Below are 20,680 nucleotides of genomic sequence, written 5' to 3' on the forward strand. Positions count from 1 at the left end.
TTTATTGGATGTGTGTGGCAGCGAGACAGCGCGCGTTTCGCAGAGACGCAGAGATTCGAGAGTTCAATGGAGCGCGCTTTCACCCTTTTGTTTTTATCATTTTCAATGTTGATTTTGCCCATTTTTACCTGTTTGTTCTTTGTATTTTCGTTTTTTTAAAGGCAATTTGGAGTTCTAAAATGAATTTTAAAGATTTTTAAAAATTAAAATTCAATGAAAACGCAGAAAAAACATGAAAATTTAGCTGGAATACTTAATTCTCTCACTTTTTCCACATTTCATGCCATTTGAAAGTAATTTTGCGTTTTTGAACGCACTTTTTCGCTAAAATTAATTAAATGTTTTAAAATCCGCATTCAGGAAAGAATGCACTCATCAACCGTAATTTCCGCTAGAAAATTGAAAAATCCGGGTTTTTTTGCTGTTATTAGCTGAAAATAAGCCCAAAGTGGTTTATTTTGTTTAAAAATATAATTTACGACTGCTGAAACACGGAAAAGATAGCAAAATTTAAAGATTTTAGCCGAAATTTTTTTTTTTCGATTTTTGAACCGCCATAAAAAATTTGTGGGGTTTTTGAAAAATCTAATTACGAAATTCTCCTTTAAAGATTGTGCAGTCGAATTTTTATTGCTTTATTTGATCCAAAATTGTCTGAAAAAGCCGAATTTCAAAATGAAACTTCTTGAAAACTTCTCAAAAACTGGCCTAAAATTAGTTAAAATTTGAAATTTGACTTGTCAGCGGCTGGGAGCTATTTTTTTTGAAATCACCGTCAAATTGTGGGTTTACAATTTAATTATCGTGCGTTTTCAACTCGATTTAGGTATTTTAAAGTCGATGAACGGCGAGATTTTTTTAAAAAATTTCACCAAATCTCGCTTTAAAATACCTAAATCGAGTCGAAAACGCAATTACATTGTATACTCAAAATTTGACGGTGATTTCAAAAAAAATGGTTTCAGCCGCTGACAAGTCAAATTTCAAATTTTAACTAATTTTAGGCCATTTTTTGAGCCGTCATAAATTTTTTTGAGAAGTTTTCAAGAAGTTTCATTTTGAAATTCGGCTTTTTCAGACAATTTTGAGTCTAATCAAGCAATAAAAATTCGACTAAATACGCCACCTTTAAATAGTGATTTTTTTTTCAATTTTGAGCGATTTTTACTACTCGTAAATGGATTTAATTTCTATTTTCCCCCTAAATACCTTCAATTTTTCCAGATTCATCTCTAAACATGGATGGTATTTTCCGCCTATTCTGTGGATGCTGCGGAATACAAGGCGAAGAAGAGCCGCCATACTCACAGCTCCGCCACGATTCGGTCACCCCGATTCGTGATCCACCACTCCAGCAGGGAAATCGCCAGGCGACGAATGGAGCACATCAGCATAATCCTCTTCAGCATCAAGGATTCGTGAATCCGGTTCACGAATAGTATGTTTTATCCGGCCAAAATCGTTGCAACTCTTGAGAAAGTTACAGTAATTACGACGCCACCGATGGGCCGAACATGTATCCATCGGACCATCATGGAATGCATTCGGACTCGGCGTCACCACCATCCGGTGATTTTGATGAGGAGATCGTTGAGGATGAGGGCCGTGAAAAGGAGCAGCTTGACAATATTGTCGAGAGCACGCAGCACGTATGGAATTTTTTTTCCCGGCAAATGCTCAAAACTGGCCAAATCCGGAGTTTTAAGCTAGAATTTGACCTGTTTTCGGAAATTTTCAGTATGGTTCATCACGAAAATCAGTAGTTTTGGGCGTTTTGATGTTGGAAAATTGAAAAAAAAAGAAAATCATAAATTTCTTGATAATCCAATTTTTGATCTAAAATTGATATACTTGATATAACGTAGAAAAAAAGTTGTTCTATCTAAAAAATAACGTTAATTTTTGTTGAAAAGCTTGAAAAATACCTCAAATCGGCACTATTTTAGGTCTTTTCAAGCGTTTCAACAAAAATTATCGTTATTTTTGGATCGAACAACCTGTTTTCCGCATTTCTATATCAATTTTAGAACAAAAAATTGGATTATCATGTCGAAATCAGCCATTTTTGTGCAGTTCCTGGAAAAAGCTGCATAACCGAATATATGTGAAAAATATATAATCTTCCAAAATTAAAACGCCTAAACCTACCGAAATTCGTAATGAACCATACTGAACGTACTGAAAATTTCTCAAAAAAAGCCATATTGGTTCAAAATTTCGAAAAAAAACGTCAAATTCTAGCTTAAAACTCCAATTTTGGTCACTTTTTTCGTCTCGCAGCAGTCCGAAGTTGACTTTTTTTTAGAAATCCCGTTATTTCATTGATTAAAGTTAATTTTATTAATTTTTCAGCTTAATCAACATAATATATATATATTTCAAAAAAGTAAACTTCGGACTGTTGCGACACGGAAAAGTGGCCAAAATTGGACTTTTAAGCTAGAATTGGCCATTTTTCCGAAATTTTCACCACAAAATTTGGTAGCTCTGGCCGTTTTGGGTCTAAATAACCAAAAAAAAACCTAACAATAATTAATTTTAAAAATCAATATTACAGAGCATCATCGCTGTTGGACAAACCGACGTTGATGGTGTTATCATGCCGGATACACAATACCGCGAGAAGGCATATCGGGCGAAAGTTCAAAAGATGGCGTGTGCTCCACCGTCGGTTATTCATTACACTACAAGTAACTCTGCAGATTTTCAGAAAAAAAACATTATTTTTTCAATTTTCAGTTTATGATTTCGAGTTTGAGCCGACACAGACGCCGATCCAAGTTCCCATCAGATATGACGAGATATCTGCAACAATAGAGCCGTCGCCAATCGAGCGGATGCCATTCTCGGCTCCGGATTTCAATCAGTTGAAGCTTGCAAGAACTATGGGCGCCAAGAATCCACAATTCCTTGTCGAGCATCCAGATCTGAAGTCTGCTGGAAGATCTCAGGGAATCACCAGTTCCATGAAGGCGAAGGTTATTATTTTTGTATGCTCTGCCGAGCATAAAAAAGGCCTAAAAATGAAGTGAAACTCCTGCGTAGACTTGCGTGGTCTTGCATAGAAATCTAGGATTCTTGCCAGAATCTTGCGTAGCTTTTCGGCCGGAAGTTTTCAGTTTTGGGCAAATTGCATGTTTTCCGATTTGCCGGAAAATTTAATTTTTGCCAAATTGCCGTTTTGCCGGAAATTTTTTTTTTTGGTAAATTGCTGTTTTGCCGGAAATTTTCTTTTTTCGTAAATTGCCGGTTTACCAATTTGCCAGAAATTCTCATTTTCGGTAAGTTTCCGATTTGCCGGAAATGTTCATTTTCGGCAAATAGATGTTTTGCCAATTTCCCAGAAATTTTCATTTTCGGCAAACTGCCGATTTGCCAGAAATTTTCATTTTTGCCAAATTGCTGTTTGTCGATTTACCGGAAATTTTCATTTTTGGCAAGTTGCCGGTTTGCCAGAAATTTTCATTTTTGGCAAATTGTCGATTTGCCGGAAATTTTCATTTCTGGCAAATTGCCGATTTGCCGGTTGGCCGGAAACTGTCATTTACGGCAGGTTGCCGATTTGCCGGAAATGTTCATTTTTGGCAAATTATCGATTTTCCGGACTTTTTTCATTTTTGGCAATTGCCAGAAATTATCAATTTTGAAAAATTGCCGATTTGCGGGAAATTTTCATTTTTGGCGAATTGCCGGTTTGTCAATTTGCCATATATTCTTATTTTCGGCAAATTGTCATTTGGAAAATTGCCAGTTTGCCAATTTGCCGGAAATTTTCATTTTTGGCAAATTGCCGATTTGCCGGAAATTTTATTTTCTTTCCATTTTCACGGATCGGCAATTCAATTTCAAAAGTACAAGTTTTCATAATTTAGATTTAAAATTTTAAAAAATTTCCAGGTAACTCAAGTCCTCGACGAAGTTCACCAAGGTGTCGTTGGAGTTGAAGTGGAACCACGCGATCTGATTGTCAGCATGGATTTCTGAATATCTGACCAACTTCCCCATCTCTCGTGTGATGATGATAACCCGATAACTTATCAAAAATGAATACAAGTACCCCCGCCCAAAAAATTAATTTTTTCCAATTTCCAGTGTTTCGTGTATCTTATCGTTATTCTTTTCCCAGTCTCTCGCGTCGCCCAAACATTTTTTTCCAATTTTCACCAAAAATTTAAATTTTTTTCTTCCCCCGTTTTTCTATGTATGCTATGTTAGTTCCGCCCGTCCCCAAGCCCAAGCCAATCCAAGAGAACTTGTCAAAAATTGCAACAAAAAAAATGACTTCTTATTGAAATTCAATTGTATATATATATATAGGAAATATGTACCAGTAGATTCGGGGAGTTTATGGTTTTTTTGTGAAGAGGGGAGAAATTGTTTCAGATATGTCAAACGATATACGATTTTTGGCGGCGGCGGTGGTGACTATGCGAGGAAGTGATGATAGAGAACAGCTGGGAGCAGCAGCAACACGTGAACGATTTGGAGCAATTTTGGTGACGTGGCAGTCAAGGAGTCGCTATTGCAAAGATTTCCACGACATGCACAGTGAATTTCTTCGTATTCGTCGGATATCCATTTTTTGGAGCAACCGATTTGGATCTGGAAATTGAGATTTTGAAATTCTGGGCAGTGGAGCGCATTTGCTCTTCTCTTCTTTTTTTTCTGTGTCATTTTTGCCTTTTTAGGTTAAAAAATGCTTAAAATTACGTTTTTTTTCTAAAGCAAGTGCGCTCCAGTTAACTGAGCGATTCCGGGTGTCAGGTTGTCCCATAACGGTTTGATCTACAAAAAATGCGGGAATTTTTTCCGACGTCAGCACGTTCTTGAGGAATCAGTTAAGAAGTCTGCGTCCAAGTTCCCGCATTTTTTTGTAGATCACAACGAAATGGGACATTCTGACACCATACGTGGAGTCAGAATGGGTCATTTCGCTTTGATCTTAAAAAAAATGCGGGAACTTGGGACGCAGACACCTCATCTGATTTCACATGGTTAAGAGCGTGCTGACGTCACAATTTTTTGGGAAAATATTCCCGCATTTTTTGTAGATCACAACGATATCCTACATAGCTGATAGCTTACATGTGTCTTGTCGGAAACATTCATGCAACCCTGCAGCTCACTGACGGCGTGTACCAAATTCGACCTGCCCATACTGCTCTTACTAGTGTGCCGCTGAGCCGCGTAAGTACAATAATGGCCTGAAAATTTAGATTTTATGGTGTTCTATTACCCAGGTGCGAAGTTTTGTGATTTTCGCGCCAAAAATACGGTGCCCGGTCTCGACACGATTTTAATTACCGAACAGGTGTGCGCCTTTAAAGAGCACTATATTACGGGAACGTGATATTTTGAGAATGCGTACTGAGCAACATACTTGACGCTCAAAATATCTCGAAGCGAAAACTACAGTAACCCTTTTAAATGACTACTGTAGAGCTTGTGTCGATTTACGGGCTTGATTTTATGAAATACATTTATTTTCGAATAACGAAAGCGAAACTCCATTTTCATTCGCACTATTTTCTCATTTTTAGGTTAATTTTTTATATTTTGTCTATAAATCCATTCGAGCCCGTAAATTGACACAAGCGCTACAGTAGTCATTTAATGAATTACTGTAGTTTTCGCAACGAGATATTTCGCGCGCGTTCAACGCATTTTTTGTATTTCGCATATTTTTAAACGAAAAAAAAGGTTTTATATGCAAAAAAAACATTCAATTTGTGTTTAAAAAAATGACAAAAGTATCAAATATTTACTTACGATGAACGCAGTCTGCTCGTGGTGTCAGAATGTCCCATCTCGGTTTGATCTCCGAAAATTGCGCGAATTTAGGTTAGGAGTGTGCTTGTGACGTCACACTTTTCTGTGGAAAAAATTCCCGCATTTTTTGTAGATCAATTATGGGACAGCCTGACACCATGTGAGTCTGCGTATTTTAGAGTTAAATCCCTTTTAAAATTCTCACCCAAACACCGGTTGCTTCTGCAATTCGTGGTATGCGACATTGCAGTTGCATCCTGAGTATTCGTCTCACAATTGTAACAAGTCTGCAGTGGAAGCGTGTAGTCAGTAGCACTGAAAACAAGATTTTAAGATTTGAAAAATGATTCAGTTCAGATTTACCTTAACGTGAGCGAGCGTGACCGCAAGCTACTTTCCTTTTCCCGGTCTCTTGCAATATACTGGAAATTGTACACGTTGTTGCAATTCGCTGTATTGCAAATACAATGTCTACGTGGTTTTCCGGCTCCTCTAGAAATTAACAAGCATTCGATTATAGCATAAAACATGGTCTCGAAACGATTTGAGTAAATAGAGGTATATTAAAACCCGTATGCGAAATTTTGCAATTTTTGAGCCAATATTACGGTACTCGGTCTCGAAACGACGAATGTTTGTTAAATGCAAAAAAGTGTGCGTCTTTAAAGAGTACTGTACTTTCAAACCAGACTGCTCCATTACGGTTTGATCTACAAAAAAACGCGGGAATTTTTTGTCCAAAAATTGTGACGTCAGCACGTTCTTAACCATGCGAAATCAGTTGAGATGGCTGCGTCTCTTCTCCCGCATTTTTTGTAGATCTACGTAGATCAAGCCAAAATGAGACAATCTGACACCACGTGGCTGCGGAATTTTTTATTGATTTTGCATAGTTTTTTTTTAAGTTTGTAAATATTAGGGGTTCTTATTGTTATAATTGAGTTTTCTAATAAATATATTTTTTTTTTCGAAAATTCAATGAAAAATCGATAATAATTCAAGTGATCTCATCAGCACAACCAACCTGCTCAACGTGATACAAACTTTGCTCCGATAGTAGAACAACTCTGGGCCCCTGTAATAAAACGGCAGAGCAGGTGGCCCGTATCCACACCCGGACGCTCCGGTGCTCATGTCCTCGTGACACCAATGTCCTTCACACGAGGAGCCACAATTCGGATTCTTTTCCGAACATTCTCGGCACTGGATGGTTCGTGTGTACTTTTGACGTGTCGTATTCATGACTATCCTGTCGTTACAGTATGATCCTGAAAAGGAGTATATTTATTCTGGTAACCCCGTAGAGTGCATTTTGAAAGTGAAATGCAAAAACGCTCCGCGGCCAAATTGGGTCTCGTTGGGTGTCGGCGGTAAATTCAAACGTTGCCCAGTTATTTTGGCCGATTTCATCCGTTCCACATGGTGTCAGGTTGTCCGGTCCCATAACGTTTTGATCTACAAAAAATGCGGGAATTTTTTTCCCAAAAAATGTGAAGTCTGCGTCTAAATTCCCGCATTTTTGTAGATCACAACGAAATGGGACATTCTGACACCACGTGCCGTTCCCTATCAATTTATTGAAATAAAATTGCTTATCAAATTTTTTTACAAACGAGACCCAACTTTTGCCCGTGAAGCGCGCTTGCACCTTGTCTTCAAAAGATCCCTCACCCTGACAAACACATAGAATGTGATCCGAGAAGTGATCGTGCTCACATCCGTGATGTATTCGTGAAGTTCTTCGAAGACAGCCTGCAAAATAAATTGAAATAGGACAGGCACTTGTCACTTGTCAACTGGGACGGCAGAGGTCAAAAAGTGCGGTTTAATGAATTTCTAGGCACAAACCCCCGTACCTTTTGTGATTTTCATAGATCCCGGAATTTCCGTTGGCTTCTTCTCGATGAAACATTGAGACGATTCACAGGAGCCCATCTGAAAATAATTCTGTAACTCCCTAACTTTTAAAACTTCCCCACAGCTCTTCAGGAGAGCTCTACCCCTCAAAAATTCATAAAAAGGTTAGCCCTTCGTGTGTCCTCATGCACAAAATGGGCTCATTTCGAAGATGCTTGTTGCCATTTTTATGGGGTTTCGTGCTGGTGGTAAACGTCTATTTCTGGTGGGTATGAGGGGAAGGGGAAGGAAGGTTTCGAAATGAGGGGGAAAAAGTGAACAAAGAACTTTTTTAACTGGATTAGTTTTTTTCCCAAAAATCCGAGCTTTTGGGTGGTAACACAAAAAGAGAGAGCCAAAAAAACAAAATTTCAACCTAAAAAATCTACCTGCACCCAGCCTTCACGCCTGCCTAGCCAAGTTTCAATAGGCCCATAGGCTCCTAGTCTACTAGGCTCCTAGGCTACCAGGCTCCTAGGCTCCTAGGCTCCTAGGCTTCTAGGCTTCTAGGCTCCTAGGCTCCTAGGCTTATTGGCTCATAGGATCCTAGGCTCCTAGGCTTCTAGACTCCTAGGCTCCTAGGCTTTTAGGCTTTTAGACCCCTATGCTCCTAGGCTCCCAGGCTCCTGGGCTCCTAGGTTCCTAGGCTTCTAGGCTCTTAGGCTCCTAGGCTAGGCTCCTAGGCTCATAGACTCCTAAGCTCCTAGGCTTCAAGGCTTCACGGCTCCTAGACCCCTAGGTAACTAGGCTCCTAGGCTCCTAGGCTCCTAGGCTCCTAGGCTCCTAGGCTTCTAGACCCCTAGGCACCTAGGCTCATAGGCTCCGAGGCTCCTAGGCTCCTAGACTTCTAGACTTCTAGGCTCCTAGGCTCCTAGGCTCCTTGGCTCCTAGGCTCCTAGGCTCCTTGGCTTCTATGCTCCTTGGCTTCTATGCTCCTTGGCTTCTAGGCTCCTATGCTTTTATCGTAAATATAGCATTACCAAATTACATAGTGAAATAGTCCAAAAATTTTCAGATTTTTCAAAAATTTTCAAAAAAAATGCATTTCAATTTTTTGTAAAATTCCAGATTTACAAAAAAATGGCCCTATACTTAGGAGTGGTTTTTAGCTATTTGGTGCATCAATTTTTTCTAATTTTTAGAATTTCAAGCCCAACCTGACAATTGCAATTCTCATTGTGGCACACTCCGGAGCACGAGTAGCACTCGTTTTTCGTCTCAACTGTCAGCAAAAAACCAGCTATGAGCACGAAATAAAGCAATAAATGATGGCTCATTCCGACGAACTACACCGATACATTCTATGTGTGCAGCACTTGGTGGTCGAAAGATGGTGAAATGAGCAACACCTGAAAAGAGGGCAAGTTGGTGTGAGCACGGGGGAGAGTCTAGTAAAGTGTGTGTAAAAGTTGGAAGACTAATTGATAGTTAGCACGAGGAGAAGAAGAATATATATTCAGAATGTGATGAAGGTTTTTGGAAAGTGCGAGAAGAGGTGGGGAAGAAAAGGTTTCGAAAGGAAAAGGGTGAGAAAATTTCGAGGCAGGCAGGTGGTTTTAGATTTGGAGACTGAAAATTGAAAATTGGAAGTTGAAAATGAAAAGTATCTGGATTCGAGAAACAATTGTCAACTTTTTGTCGCACATTGCCAACTTACTCTCTCGCAAATTGTCAACTTTCTATAGCAAATTGTCAACTTTCTGCAGAACATTGTCAACTTTCTGTCACACATTGTCAAATTGTGGTCGCAAATTGGCACCTTTCTCTCGCAAATTGTTAACTTTCAGTCGCAAATTGTCACTTTTCTGCAGCACTTTGTCAACTTTTTGTCGGAAATTGTCAAATTGTGGCCGCAGATTGTCAATTTTCTGTCACACATTGCCAACTTTCTCTCGTAAATTGTCAACTTTCTATAGCAAATTGTCAACTTTCTGCAGAACATTGTCAACTTTCTGTCACACATTGTCAAATTGTGGTCGCAAATTGGCACCTTTCTCTCGCAAATTGTTAACTTTCAGTCGCAAATTGTCACTTTTCTGCAGCACTTTGTCAACTTTTTGTCGGAAATTGTCAAATTGTGGCCGCAGATTGTCAATTTTCTGTCACACATTGCCAACTTTCTCTCGCAAATTGTTAACTTTCAGTCGCAAATTGTCACTTTTCTGCAGCACTTTGTCAACTTTTTGTCGGAAATTGTCAAATTGTGGCCGCAGATTGTCAATTTTCTGTCACACATTGCCAACTTTCTCTCGTAAATTGTCAACTTTCTGCCGTACATTGTTAATTTTTAGTCGCAAATTGTCAATTTTCTGGCTCAACTTGTCAAATTTTTTGCCGCGAAATGTCAGCTTTCTGCCGCACATTGTTAATTTTCGGTCGCAAATTTTTAATTTTTTGTCGCGAATTATCAACTTTTTGTCGCAAATTGTCAACTTTTTGTCGCAAATTCTCAATTTTTTTGTCGCAAATTGTCAATTTTTTTGTCGCAAATTGTCAACTTTTGGTCGCGAATTGTCAAATTGTGGCCGCAAATTATCAACTTTCTGGCTCAACTTGTCAAATTTTTTGCCGCAAAAGGTAAACTTTCTCTCGGATATTGTCAAATTGTTGCCGAAAATTGTCAATTTTTTGTCGCAAATTGTCAACTTTTTGTCGCAAATTGTCAACTTTCTGCCGCAAATAGTCAACATTTTCAAATTTAAAACAACACTTTTTTCAGATATTAACAAAACAGCAAACCTCCAAAAAAAATCATTGAAAAAAAAACAATTTTTCCAGAAACATTTTCCCATTCAAATAGTCTCGAAAAAAATGCCAATGCTCATAAATTATTGGTGGAAAAGCAAGACAAATGGAAATTACATATATACGAACACATAAAATGTATAAAATGTATAAAGCTTTAATCACTACCTTGTCTTTTTTACTCGAGTGGGGCTCCGACATGGCTCTGGCTCCGCCCACTTTTGGAGCTAGCTCATGCGGACTTCCGGAGCCCCACCCCATCTTGAAGTCGAGAGAATCGTTGATGTGGAATTGAATGTTCATTAGGAACTGGGGGGGGGGGGGGGGGAGGGCTATGAATGAAGTGGAAAAGCTTTGTATCAATGGAATGTCGTGGTAGAAAGGGCAAAAATAATGGAAGAAATTTCCGGTTGAGACCCAAGTTTTGATATGAAATGCACTCAAAGTAGCGAAGAACTCGCAAAATTCTGCATTTCACAATTTTGTAGAGCGTATAGATTTCACAACATTTCACCGGAAAGGAACAATTTTCAAAAAATAAATAGAAAAATTACACATTTTGGCAAATTTTCAACTCTGTCTTATGCCATCTTTTGAATTACCGCGCGCATTTCTCTCCAAGCTACGCCCATTTTTCCGTGCCGCACTTTGATTTTGATCGATTGGAACTTGCTATTTTTAATGCCAAAAAAGAGACTTCCTTTTTAAATCCAAAAAACTTTAACGATTGCGGAACCTTTCATGAAAATTATATATTTTTGGAATTTATGAATTTTTTTTGAAGTGCGGCACGGAAAAATAGGCGTGGCTTACAATAACAGAACAGCGCGCGGTAATTAAATGTTCAAAAATACACACATGATATTTTTTACATTGTTTTAACTCAAAATTTTATAACTATGTGGCAGAAAATCCAAAATTAAGGCCCTGCTTTTTACCGGAAAAAACGGAAAAAGGGCAAAATTCGGGACCCCAACCAATATCAGCCGCCGACATCTCACGGGTTTCGCGCGCCGCTATGTTTAACTCGCTGTCGGCGTGGCGAGCTGTCCCCGTGAGATTTCGGCGGCTGATATTGGTTGGAGTTCCGATTTTTGCCTTTTGTCCGTGATTTTCCGGAAAAAGGCAGGGCCTTAATTTTGTGTTTTCTGCTACGCAGTTTTATTACTTAGACTGTAACAATAACCACGTGGTGCCAGGCTGTCCCATTTCGGTTTGACCTAAAAAAAATGCGGGAATTTTTTGCCCAAAAAAATGTGACGTCAGCACGTTCTAAATCAGTTGAGAACTCTGCGCTTCTTTTCCCGCATTTTTTGTAGATCTACGTAGATCAAGCCGAAATGAGACATTCTGACATCACGTGAATAATCAAATTTTCGGCAACTTGATTGCCAAAAATGCGGAAATTTGGGAGAAGAGTATATTTATTTTATTGAAATAAAATCCCTACAGACGGTAGTCCAGTGTCAACTCTAAAAATATAACAAGTTATAGAAAATGAGCAGAGAAAGCCGATACATTTGTTTTTTTTCTGGCTCCAAGAGCTCCTCACACATCACCTGCATCGTTTTAATTTTATTTTTCCCATTTCCAATTCCTACATATATATATTTTCTCAGCCCTTATATGGAGGGTGGTCCCCGCGACAAATTAAAAACATCAGACAAGACAGGAGGAGGAGGAGGCGATAAATTTCAAACATTCGAAATTAAATTAAAAACCCTCTTCTTCTTCTTTTCTTTTTTCGCCTGTAAAATGGGAGAATTTGTGCAGCGCGGACGGAAAAACCCCAAAAAAAGTGCTAAATAATTCATGTGTGCCTTCACCCACCATTTCACTCAATTTGTATGTTTTGTTGTCACCTTTTTGACGGGAGGGAACTCGATTATTATTATTATTATTACTTGGCATGAAATTGAATGGAATGAATTCAAAGAGCAGATGAGAAAAATATCAAAAAAGCCAACAAAAAAACTAGAATATTCACATGTCCGTTCAGCTCCCAGAGCCCCGAGAGGTTATAAAAGAGTGGTGGTGCGAAAATGTTACAATATGGGGGGGGGGGGGGGAATGGAGGAAAAATGTGAAATGTTTTGAATATTCGCCGAGAAGAACTAAAAGTTTAAAGTAAGGTGAGAGAATGTGACATATGTATGAGGACACAGAGCACGACTACACAATAAACCCGAGATCGTTCAGATTTATGGCATACTGGGAAGAAAAGGGTGAGCAGAGCATTTTAAGGTTGGATCCTGTGGGGGATTTTTCTTTCAAGTTATAGAAAATAGAGTGCAATAGCCAAATATAACTGTTAAAAAATCTATTAAATTTGCCAAAATTTCTGTTGATTTTTTGCAAAAAAAATGTCATTGGGTGAAAATTTTCCGGCGAAATTTTTAGTTTTTTACAACTTTTTACAACAGTTCAAAACATTTTTTTGCCAAATTTTCAGACATTTTTCCCCAGAAAAAATTATTCTAAATATTTCACAGTTTCAGTGAGTTTTTTTTACTGGTGCTCAAGTTGTCTTCTTGAAAAAACGGCTGAAAATAGATTTTTAAAAATGTGAAACTTTTATGAAAATCAAAAAAAAACTAATATGCAAACTTGAAAAAATTAGAAAAAAAATTTAGAAAAAAATTTAGAAAAATCTATATATGGCAAACGATTTTTTCCGGCAAATCGGCAAATCGGCACAACACCGGAATTGAAATTTCCGGCAAATTGACAAATCTTCAAACCGGCAAGTAGCCCATTTGCCGGAAAATCGGCAATTGCCGAAAATTTTCGGCGGCATTGCACATTTTTTTGGAATTATCAGAATTTCAGTTTTAATCGGCAAAATTGTACGCATCCTATGAATATTCCTACATTTCTTTTGAAAAGTCAGCAAATTCTATGGAAATATCTACAGAAAACGGGAAAAAAAATTTCAAAAAGGCACAGTTTTGAATGTTTCCGTCTTATAAAAATTCCTTTAAAAATTTTCGGCAAAAGGCAATTTGCCGAAAATCAAAATATCCGGCAAATTGGCGGAAATGGAAATATCCAGCAAAATAGGCAAACCGGCAAGTTGAAAAAAAAACCTAAACTATGAAGTTGCGTCTGAATCAATTGATTCCAAAAAAATTTGGAAATCGTCGAAATCGCCAAACTATTTTTTTTCAGAAAGATGAAAAACTTTTCCAGTTTTTCTCTCGATGCCAATGTTTTGGCAATTTTTTTTAAACCGAATTTAGCCAAATTTTAGAAAAATGTAATTTGTTTCATTTACGGTGAATTTTATGCATTTTTAAGCTCTGCAATCGACGTACTCAAAATTGGCGAAAAAAATTTCTGCAATTGCCGAAGTTACCGAACGCAAAGAATTTCGACAGGTATGAGGCAGGCACATAGGCAGAAGGTTTCAAAAAATCTAAAAATACCTGATGATATACTTTTTCCAATAAATTGAAAAAAAAAACCAATTTTCAAAAATTTATCTCAACACTAAATCATTCAAAAACAAAAGAGCACATGTTCCGCAAAAGTTGACAACTTTCCCTACCAGCTCTGCCAATAAATTTATTGAATGCTCTCTAAATATGAAATGAAACACAAATGAAAGCAAGTGGAGCAAAATATGATGAGCCCACAAAAAAATGGAGCAAATGAGAAAAGAGCAAATCAGTGGGGCGTAGACAAAAGTTGCCTTCTTCTTCTTCTTCAAGTGACCCTTCCGTGAGAAAACGTATTACAATCGAGAGACAGAGAGATTCAATGAACAACTGTTCGATTGTCAGAGCGAGTTGAGAGAAGTGATAAGAAATGGAAGAATACTGATAAAAAGAAGATAAGAAGGGAATATCTTGTTAGGGAGGAGAAGCGACAAGTGTTTGCTAACAAATCGGCCATAGCATGAGGTGATAAGTGATATGATAAAAAGTGGGAAGAAGATGAGCAACGTTGTGGATGGGCCCATTTGTTTTTGATAAAATCTCGGGAGATTTGGAAGATTGATAAGTCTTTTCTGGTTAGTTTTGAATGGAAACTTTTGCTGAGGGAGCATGATCTACACCAGGGGGTAGGCGGCAATTGCGGTTTGGCAAATTTAAAAAAACCGGCAAAGGAAACTGCCGATTTGCCGAATTTTTCGGATTGGGCGGCAATTGCCGATCGGCAAATTTGACAAATCGACGAACTGCCGGTTTGTCGATTTGCCAAAAATTTTCAATTCCGGCAATTCGCTGACTTGCCGACTTGCCAATTTCACGGAAATATTCAATTCCGGCAAATTTCCGAATTGCCGACTTGCTGGATATCAATTTGCCGGAAACTTTTAGGGGAATTTTTATAAGACAGAAACACTTAAAACTGTGCCTGTTCGAATTTTTTTCCCCGGTTTCTTTAGATATTTTCATGGAAATTGCTAACTTTTCAAACTAGACGTAGGAAAATTCAAAGGATGCGTACAATTTTGCCGATCAGAATTGAAATTCTACAATTTCCAGAAAATGTGCAAAACTTCAATTTGCCGAAAATTAAAAAAAAATTGCCCTTTTTCCGGCAAATTCGGCAACTCGCCAATTTGCCGGAAATTTACCGGGAACGAAACTTTTTGAAAAATTTCAAGATCTGCTACATGTTCAATTCTCAAGAAGAACCTTCAATTCGCATAATTAACAAAATTAAAAATTGGGTCATAATTTACAGTAGAAATAGGTAGGTACGTCTTCAGGAGTATGCCTACCTCATGCCTGCCTACGCTCCTATAACATGTCTTCCTGTCTTCCTGCCTACTTTGAAAATTATTAAAATTATTCTTGAATTTGACTATTACTACTAAATGCTGACTATTAAATAATTTCGGAGTGTTTTTCAAAATTAAAGTTTCTACTGAAATAATAAAATAAATATAGTTGGAAAAATTTTTGAAATTTGGTATTTGAAACCTAATTTTTTTTTAAATAATTTTAAAATAATGCCACAAAAACGTAACGCAAAACTTCTGAAACATGGTCGTCAAAACAACACAAGAGGAAGAAAGGATTAGGTAGAGGGCGCTCGAACCTTTTTTTGGAGTGAGGATCATCATCGATCAACGTGTGAAGAGGAGAGAATGATGGAAATGTTTGTTTTTGAGTGTAAAATGAGCAGACAACAGGAGATTTGGAATACTTGTGATATACATACATGAGCATTTTCATACCATATTCGTAGAAAAAGTTGTTCAGACTATTTTGGGCTATGTATCTTTCTGGGTTAAAGAAAATTTAGAATTTTTGCAGCTTTTGAGACATTTTTAAAGGTACACAATTGGAATTTTTCAAAGTTTTGGCAAAATGCCAAAACTCCCTCTCTCTCTCATAAGGCTTTTTCTTAGGCATAGGCTTAGGCTTGGCGTCAGTGGCGAGCGTTAGCTATTTTAGGCTTACTAGGGAACCGTCAGAAGGTACCCATCGGACTTGCGTATGAGACCTATGCCGTTCGATAGTGCATGTCTTAAAACGGTTACTCGTGAAATTTTAGCTGCGAATCTCCAGAACCAGCTCACGGCGGGCCCTCAAAGATCTTAAAATAGCACTTTAACGAAGCATTGGAGGGCCAATTTTCCAATTTCACTTTGGTAGCTCATATCTCCGTAGATAAATTTTTTAGAGAAAAGTCATCAACTGATAAGTTGTTGATATTGTTGTAACAAACAAGTTTGTAGTTAAAAGCTTTTTACCAAAAAATTTTCGTTTGAGATAAAACCGCGTGAAGTGCGGCAACCGGTGTTGTTATTTTTATGCTGCTATTCCGTTTCTAATGATTTTCTCGCAAACAAAAATTTTTTGGTAAAAAACTTTCAACAACTTATCAGTTGATGACTTTTCTCTAAAAAATTTATCTACGGAGATATGAGCTACCAAAGTGAAATTGGAAAATTGTCCCTCCAATGCTTTGTTAAAGTGCTATTTTAAGATCTTTGGGAGCCCGCCGTGAGCTTGGTTCTGGAGATTCGCAGCTAAAATTTCACGAGTAACCGTTTTAAGACATGCACTATCGAACGGCATAGGTCTCATATGCAAGTCCAATGGGCACCTTCTGACGGTTCCCTAGTTAGGATTTTCTGGTTTTTTTTTAAATTTTTAAGGGGGTTCCTGTTGGCCGATCAACGCGAGTTTTCAGTTAGGCTTAGGCTTCTTAGGCTTAGGCTTAGGCTTAAGCTTTGATGCAGACAGCTTGGAATATAAAAATACTCTGAAATATAAGCTCTACAAACATATTTTCTTGGCAATATGCAAACTGGAGGAAGTTGGTTGCCGAGAAAGGTCCTGTAATTTTGGAAACCAAAATTCGCCTGTTTTCGGATAATTCAACCTACTCCAACGTTTTGACAAACTGGCATTTGTCGAAAATTTTTATGTTTCTTAAAGCCTTTGATGGCTCACTTTTTTTTAGTTGGTCCCCTCTAAAAATCCAAACCACTCAAATACCCATCAATACCTAATACACCCGAGTGCTTACTGTGAATCAATTATGACGTCACATGCACGGACTATAATCTTAAATTGCCCATCTGCTCCATCGATTGCAAAAACACGACGCGTTGCGTGGCTACAAATCACATTCATTACCCCAATACAGGCAGCGAGCACTGCGCAGTTTTGTGCTCTTTTCATTTTTTTTTTTGTGCTAACTTTTATCAACTAATAATCCTTGTTATTCAGATAATGGAGGATATCGAATTGAAGGCTCTCGTTAAGTCTGTCGATGAAATTTTGGATGATCACTGCAATGAAGTCTGGACGCCAGAATATCTATACGCTCAGGAATTCGATTCGGTATTCCAACAACTATTCAATCAATATTCACACGGAGAATTTTGGCAAGTTGATGATCACAGTGACTTTCTCGCGTTCTGCCGTATGTTTCGAATGTTAAACCAAAAACGGAACGAGTTGGAAGACAGGTTTTTCCCAGAAAGAGCAGTGGAAAGAGCTGAGGAACGGGAGAGAGTTGGTCAGGAAGAAGAGACGCAGAGATTTAGAGAGTGTTATGATAAGTTGCACGAACTTAGTCATAAGAAGAAGAAGAAGAAGAATGGAACTGGAAAGTTTAGCGTGAAGAATTTTATTTTTGGATGCTTCGGAAGTACGGCTGTAGGTGAGGCTAAAACTGGAAATGGAGAGGAAGATGATTACGAGAGGAAGAAACAAATTTTGTTCAATTACTAAGTTTTAAGGTTTTGGTGAATAAATTGTTGATATGTTAAAATTTCAATACTTTGCAATAGTCAGAAAATTGACTTTCACTCTTGAAATGTTTATCTCCAAAAGCTTTGCCGAATTTCTTACAGTTTCTTACAGAAAAAAACCAATTTTATATACACAGTCTGTTTTAAAAGTGAATGTTTCATGAAAGAACAGTGGTATTAGTTATTCCTACATTTTTTGTAAATGATTTTGCCAGAAAATACGGTACATGGTCTTGACACGACCGAAACTTCGCAACTACCAGTGAATCGAAAATTCGCGGCTACCACTGAAAAACCCATCAAAACTTGAAAAAAAATTGGTGATAAAATTTTGAAATATGTCTTGCTACGGTAGCGATATAGTTTCGAATTTTAAATAAAAAGTCACAACATTTTCAAAGCCGCGGCACGCCTTGCCAATCCTAACAAATCCCTTCTCAGTTGTAACATAATATTTTTGTTCTTTTCTGGACCACGTAGCTAAAAGCGCTCTGTGAGCTCCCTATAATCTTTTAAAAAAACGTTGGGTATGAATGAAAAAATTTGTTCAACTCGAAGTTGACTAAAATTAATAAAATCCGAAAATCCGTTTGGAATCGTTGAACACAAATTGGAAACATCGTTTTTCTTCTTATTCTGGTGTCAATGGGTTTGCACATCGCCTCCTAGAAGAATGCTCCATTCGCCTAAATAGTGTGCATGATGAAGAGGGTACAGACAGTACTCGACATGAATCGCGTTTAATTTTGGAGGCGGACGCTTTCTTTGGGTGAGGCAAGAGTCCGAACAAGAACAACCGGAAAGTGATATATCCGGATGGAATTGAAGAAGAAAAATTGGCAGAAAAAGGTCAAATTGAGATGATGGAAAGTGATTTTAATGAATTGTGAGAGGAATACAGTCGGATTTTAATTGCGGTGCAGTTTAAAACTTCAAATAATGAAATATGAGAAATAGGGTTGCCGGCATTTGTAACTTTTCACAATTTCATTTAAAAAGGGGCTATGCGGCAAACCAAGTTGTCGTCTGCCGAAAAATTGCCAAAGCTTTGGCAATCAACTGTAACCGGTTGTTCAAAGTTTGAGCATAGGGCAACTTTAGCAATTGCCGATATCCATTTTTCAATTAAAAAACTCATTCAGAGAGCCTGAAAGATGGCAAAATCTGAATGTCTTTGGAAAATTACTTTTTTCTCAAAAACACTCCCAACGACAAATTCAACAGTTAAATTCAGGCTGCTGAAAAATTTGTTAGGCATGTTAATTTTTGAAGAGATATGTTGTGTTCATTTATGATACCCCTATCAGTTTGATTGGTGGTGGAGCAAACTTTTTTCTCTGAAATTGGATTAATGATGATCTGAAAATGTCTGAAATTCGGAAACATAAAAAAAAAACAAAAAATCCTAACCGCGATTTTCCAACTCTTGCTAATCTCCCTTTTTGGATTCCCTCCAAAATGAAAACTGCAAGACCAATCACCGATTCGCTCCGCCCACTTTTTAACCAATCCGATGGATTGTGAGTGGGAGTGGCTTCTCATTTTGGTGGTAATTCAAACAGGGTGATTAGTCAAAAGTAATTCAAAAATTGACTCTTTTTTTTCAAAAAGAGCCTAATCGTTCTCATATCCCTCGTTGTCTTACAGAAATGTGAAAGCCCAACTTTGGAGAATTTTGTTTTAAAATCCTCCGTTTTTTACTGATTTAAGCCTACAATCCCGAAATAATATGTAAATCAACATTTTATAAAATCTCCTAACACCTTCCCACCTTCTGGAGTTTATGATATCAGAAAGGAATATTTCAAAGTTAATCCTCAGTTTTGCCGGATTTTGTAAAATTTTTCTTGAAAAATGCCAGTCGCTTCGGCTTAAACGAACGATTAAGTAGATCTTTGACTAGTTCATAGCTCGTTTTCAGTGCCTCTAAAATCTGACTTTATTTGCAAGATCATTATAGAAATTGAAAATTATTTTATTCGCCACATTGTCCCTTACACGAAAATTTGTGATTTTGCGTCAAATCTGGTCTCGAGGCGACTAATTTTTATTTAATGAAAAAAGGTGTGCGCCTTTGAAATGTACTGTAATGCCAAAATTTTGGTTACTACTCGATATAAACTACTCTTTTCAGCATTGAGAGTTTGAAGGTACCATAACTGAAAGGCGCACACCTTCTCGCATTTTACAAAAAAAGTGTCGTGTCGAGACCGGGTACCGTATTTACTTTGATGATTCTATAGAATATATACCACATTTTTCTGTTGAGACTTCTCAATAAAATAGTTTTTTTTTCCAGAATTGGAAATAAAATGAAATCGCTCATCAAAACTCCGGAATACCTCTATTCTCAAGAATTCGATGCGCTTTTCCATTATCTCTTCAATCAGTACAAACACGGAGTCTTCGGCAGATTCAACGATCACACGGATTTTCAAGCGTTCTCCCGAATGTTCCAGAAGCTCACAAAAAGCAGGAATGATCTCGAAGATAAGTTCTTTCCTGAACAATCCGTTGAAAGAGCTGCGGACCGATTGAAAGTGAGCAAGGAAGATGTACAGAAGGGATGCAGAGCCAGCTATGACAAGCTGCACAAGTTGGCAGAAAAGGGAAGAAGCCGACCGGTCAGCTGGAAAACTAGATTGTTCGGATGCTTTCGCAGAAATGTACACGATCGTATTACCTACGAGCATCTTGATTAATTTGATTTTTATTTGGAAAATAAATGTGATTATAAAAATGTTGCTAATATATTTTACCAGGAGCGAGAATTGGAAAAAATTTTCCAGATGTCTAGTGTGGCGTTCGACCAGCACAAATGTTCAGATCTTGGCGTAATACTATCGGAAAAAAAATCTATATACACGTGGGAAAACTCCGAATTTTCTTGGCATTTTCTAGTTTTTGCTTTAGCACCCAGAACCGAAATTTCACACTAATAATACGGTACCCGGTCTCGAAACGACGATTTTTTTCAAATGAAAAAGGGTGTGCGCCTTTTAAAGTATACGGTAATTTCAAACTCTCCTTGCTGCTGAATTTTCCAAAGAT

General features: G+C 37.7%; 4 protein-coding genes and 2 non-coding genes across 8 annotated transcripts; 5 read left to right on the top strand and 1 right to left on the bottom strand.

The window, feature by feature from the left end:
* Positions 1 to 1,224: 1,224 nt before the first annotated feature.
* On the top strand, positions 1,225 to 4,301 carry Y45G5AL.1 (Late endosomal/lysosomal adaptor and MAPK and MTOR activator 1). 2 transcript variants are annotated; one of them, NM_171924.6, is made up of 5 exons: positions 1,225 to 1,438; positions 1,487 to 1,649; positions 2,558 to 2,690; positions 2,740 to 2,978; positions 3,898 to 4,301. In NM_171924.6, the coding sequence occupies exons 1-5, from the start codon at positions 1,239 to 1,241 to the stop codon at positions 3,982 to 3,984; spliced, it is 822 nt and encodes a 273-aa protein (NP_741522.1). In that variant the 5' UTR covers positions 1,225 to 1,238; the 3' UTR covers positions 3,985 to 4,301. The 2 variants fall into 2 exon arrangements, with proteins under 2 accessions (NP_741522.1, NP_741521.1); NM_171445.4 differs by having other exon boundaries at positions 1,481 to 1,649; positions 3,898 to 4,291.
* On the bottom strand, positions 4,270 to 9,020 carry Y45G5AM.6 (the record flags this gene model as incomplete). 2 transcript variants are annotated; one of them, NM_071755.4, is made up of 8 exons in its annotated part: positions 4,270 to 4,602; positions 5,086 to 5,204; positions 5,975 to 6,084; positions 6,133 to 6,261; positions 6,794 to 7,037; positions 7,441 to 7,521; positions 7,626 to 7,704; positions 8,823 to 9,020. In NM_071755.4, the coding sequence occupies 8 exons, from the start codon at positions 8,940 to 8,942 to the stop codon at positions 4,426 to 4,428; spliced, it is 1,059 nt and encodes a 352-aa protein (NP_504156.1). The 2 variants fall into 2 exon arrangements, with proteins under 2 accessions (NP_504156.1, NP_001317848.1); NM_001330831.3 differs by lacking the exons at positions 5,975 to 6,084; positions 6,133 to 6,261; positions 6,794 to 7,037; ... (1 more) ...; positions 7,626 to 7,704; positions 8,823 to 9,020 and having other exon boundaries at positions 4,426 to 4,602; positions 5,086 to 5,157.
* A 5,257-nt stretch (positions 9,021 to 14,277) lies between these two features.
* On the top strand, positions 14,278 to 14,351 carry Y45G5AM.11. Its single transcript, NR_068693.1, has one exon. It is a non-coding gene; the product is annotated as an Unclassified non-coding RNA Y45G5AM.11 (non-coding RNA).
* Positions 14,352 to 17,105: 2,754 nt separating this feature from the next.
* On the top strand, positions 17,106 to 17,609 carry Y45G5AM.5 (uncharacterized protein; the record flags this gene model as incomplete). The annotated part of the gene is made up of 1 exon (NM_071756.4): positions 17,106 to 17,609. The coding sequence occupies one exon, from the start codon at positions 17,106 to 17,108 to the stop codon at positions 17,607 to 17,609; it is 504 nt and encodes a 167-aa protein (NP_504157.2).
* A 722-nt stretch (positions 17,610 to 18,331) lies between these two features.
* On the top strand, positions 18,332 to 18,445 carry Y45G5AM.10. Its single transcript, NR_068694.1, has one exon. It is a non-coding gene; the product is annotated as an Unclassified non-coding RNA Y45G5AM.10 (non-coding RNA).
* Positions 18,446 to 19,941: 1,496 nt separating this feature from the next.
* Positions 19,942 to 20,331, top strand: Y45G5AM.4 (HTH_17 domain-containing protein; the record flags this gene model as incomplete). Its single annotated transcript, NM_001038425.1, has 1 exon — positions 19,942 to 20,331. One exon carries the CDS (start codon positions 19,942 to 19,944, stop codon positions 20,329 to 20,331), a length of 390 nt encoding a protein of 129 aa, NP_001033514.1.
* Between the last annotated feature and the right edge of the window lie 349 nt (positions 20,332 to 20,680).

The sequence above is a fragment of the Caenorhabditis elegans genome, chromosome V (genome assembly GCF_000002985.6).
Source record: "Caenorhabditis elegans chromosome V".
NCBI classification, from domain to species: domain Eukaryota; kingdom Metazoa; phylum Nematoda; class Chromadorea; order Rhabditida; family Rhabditidae; genus Caenorhabditis; species Caenorhabditis elegans.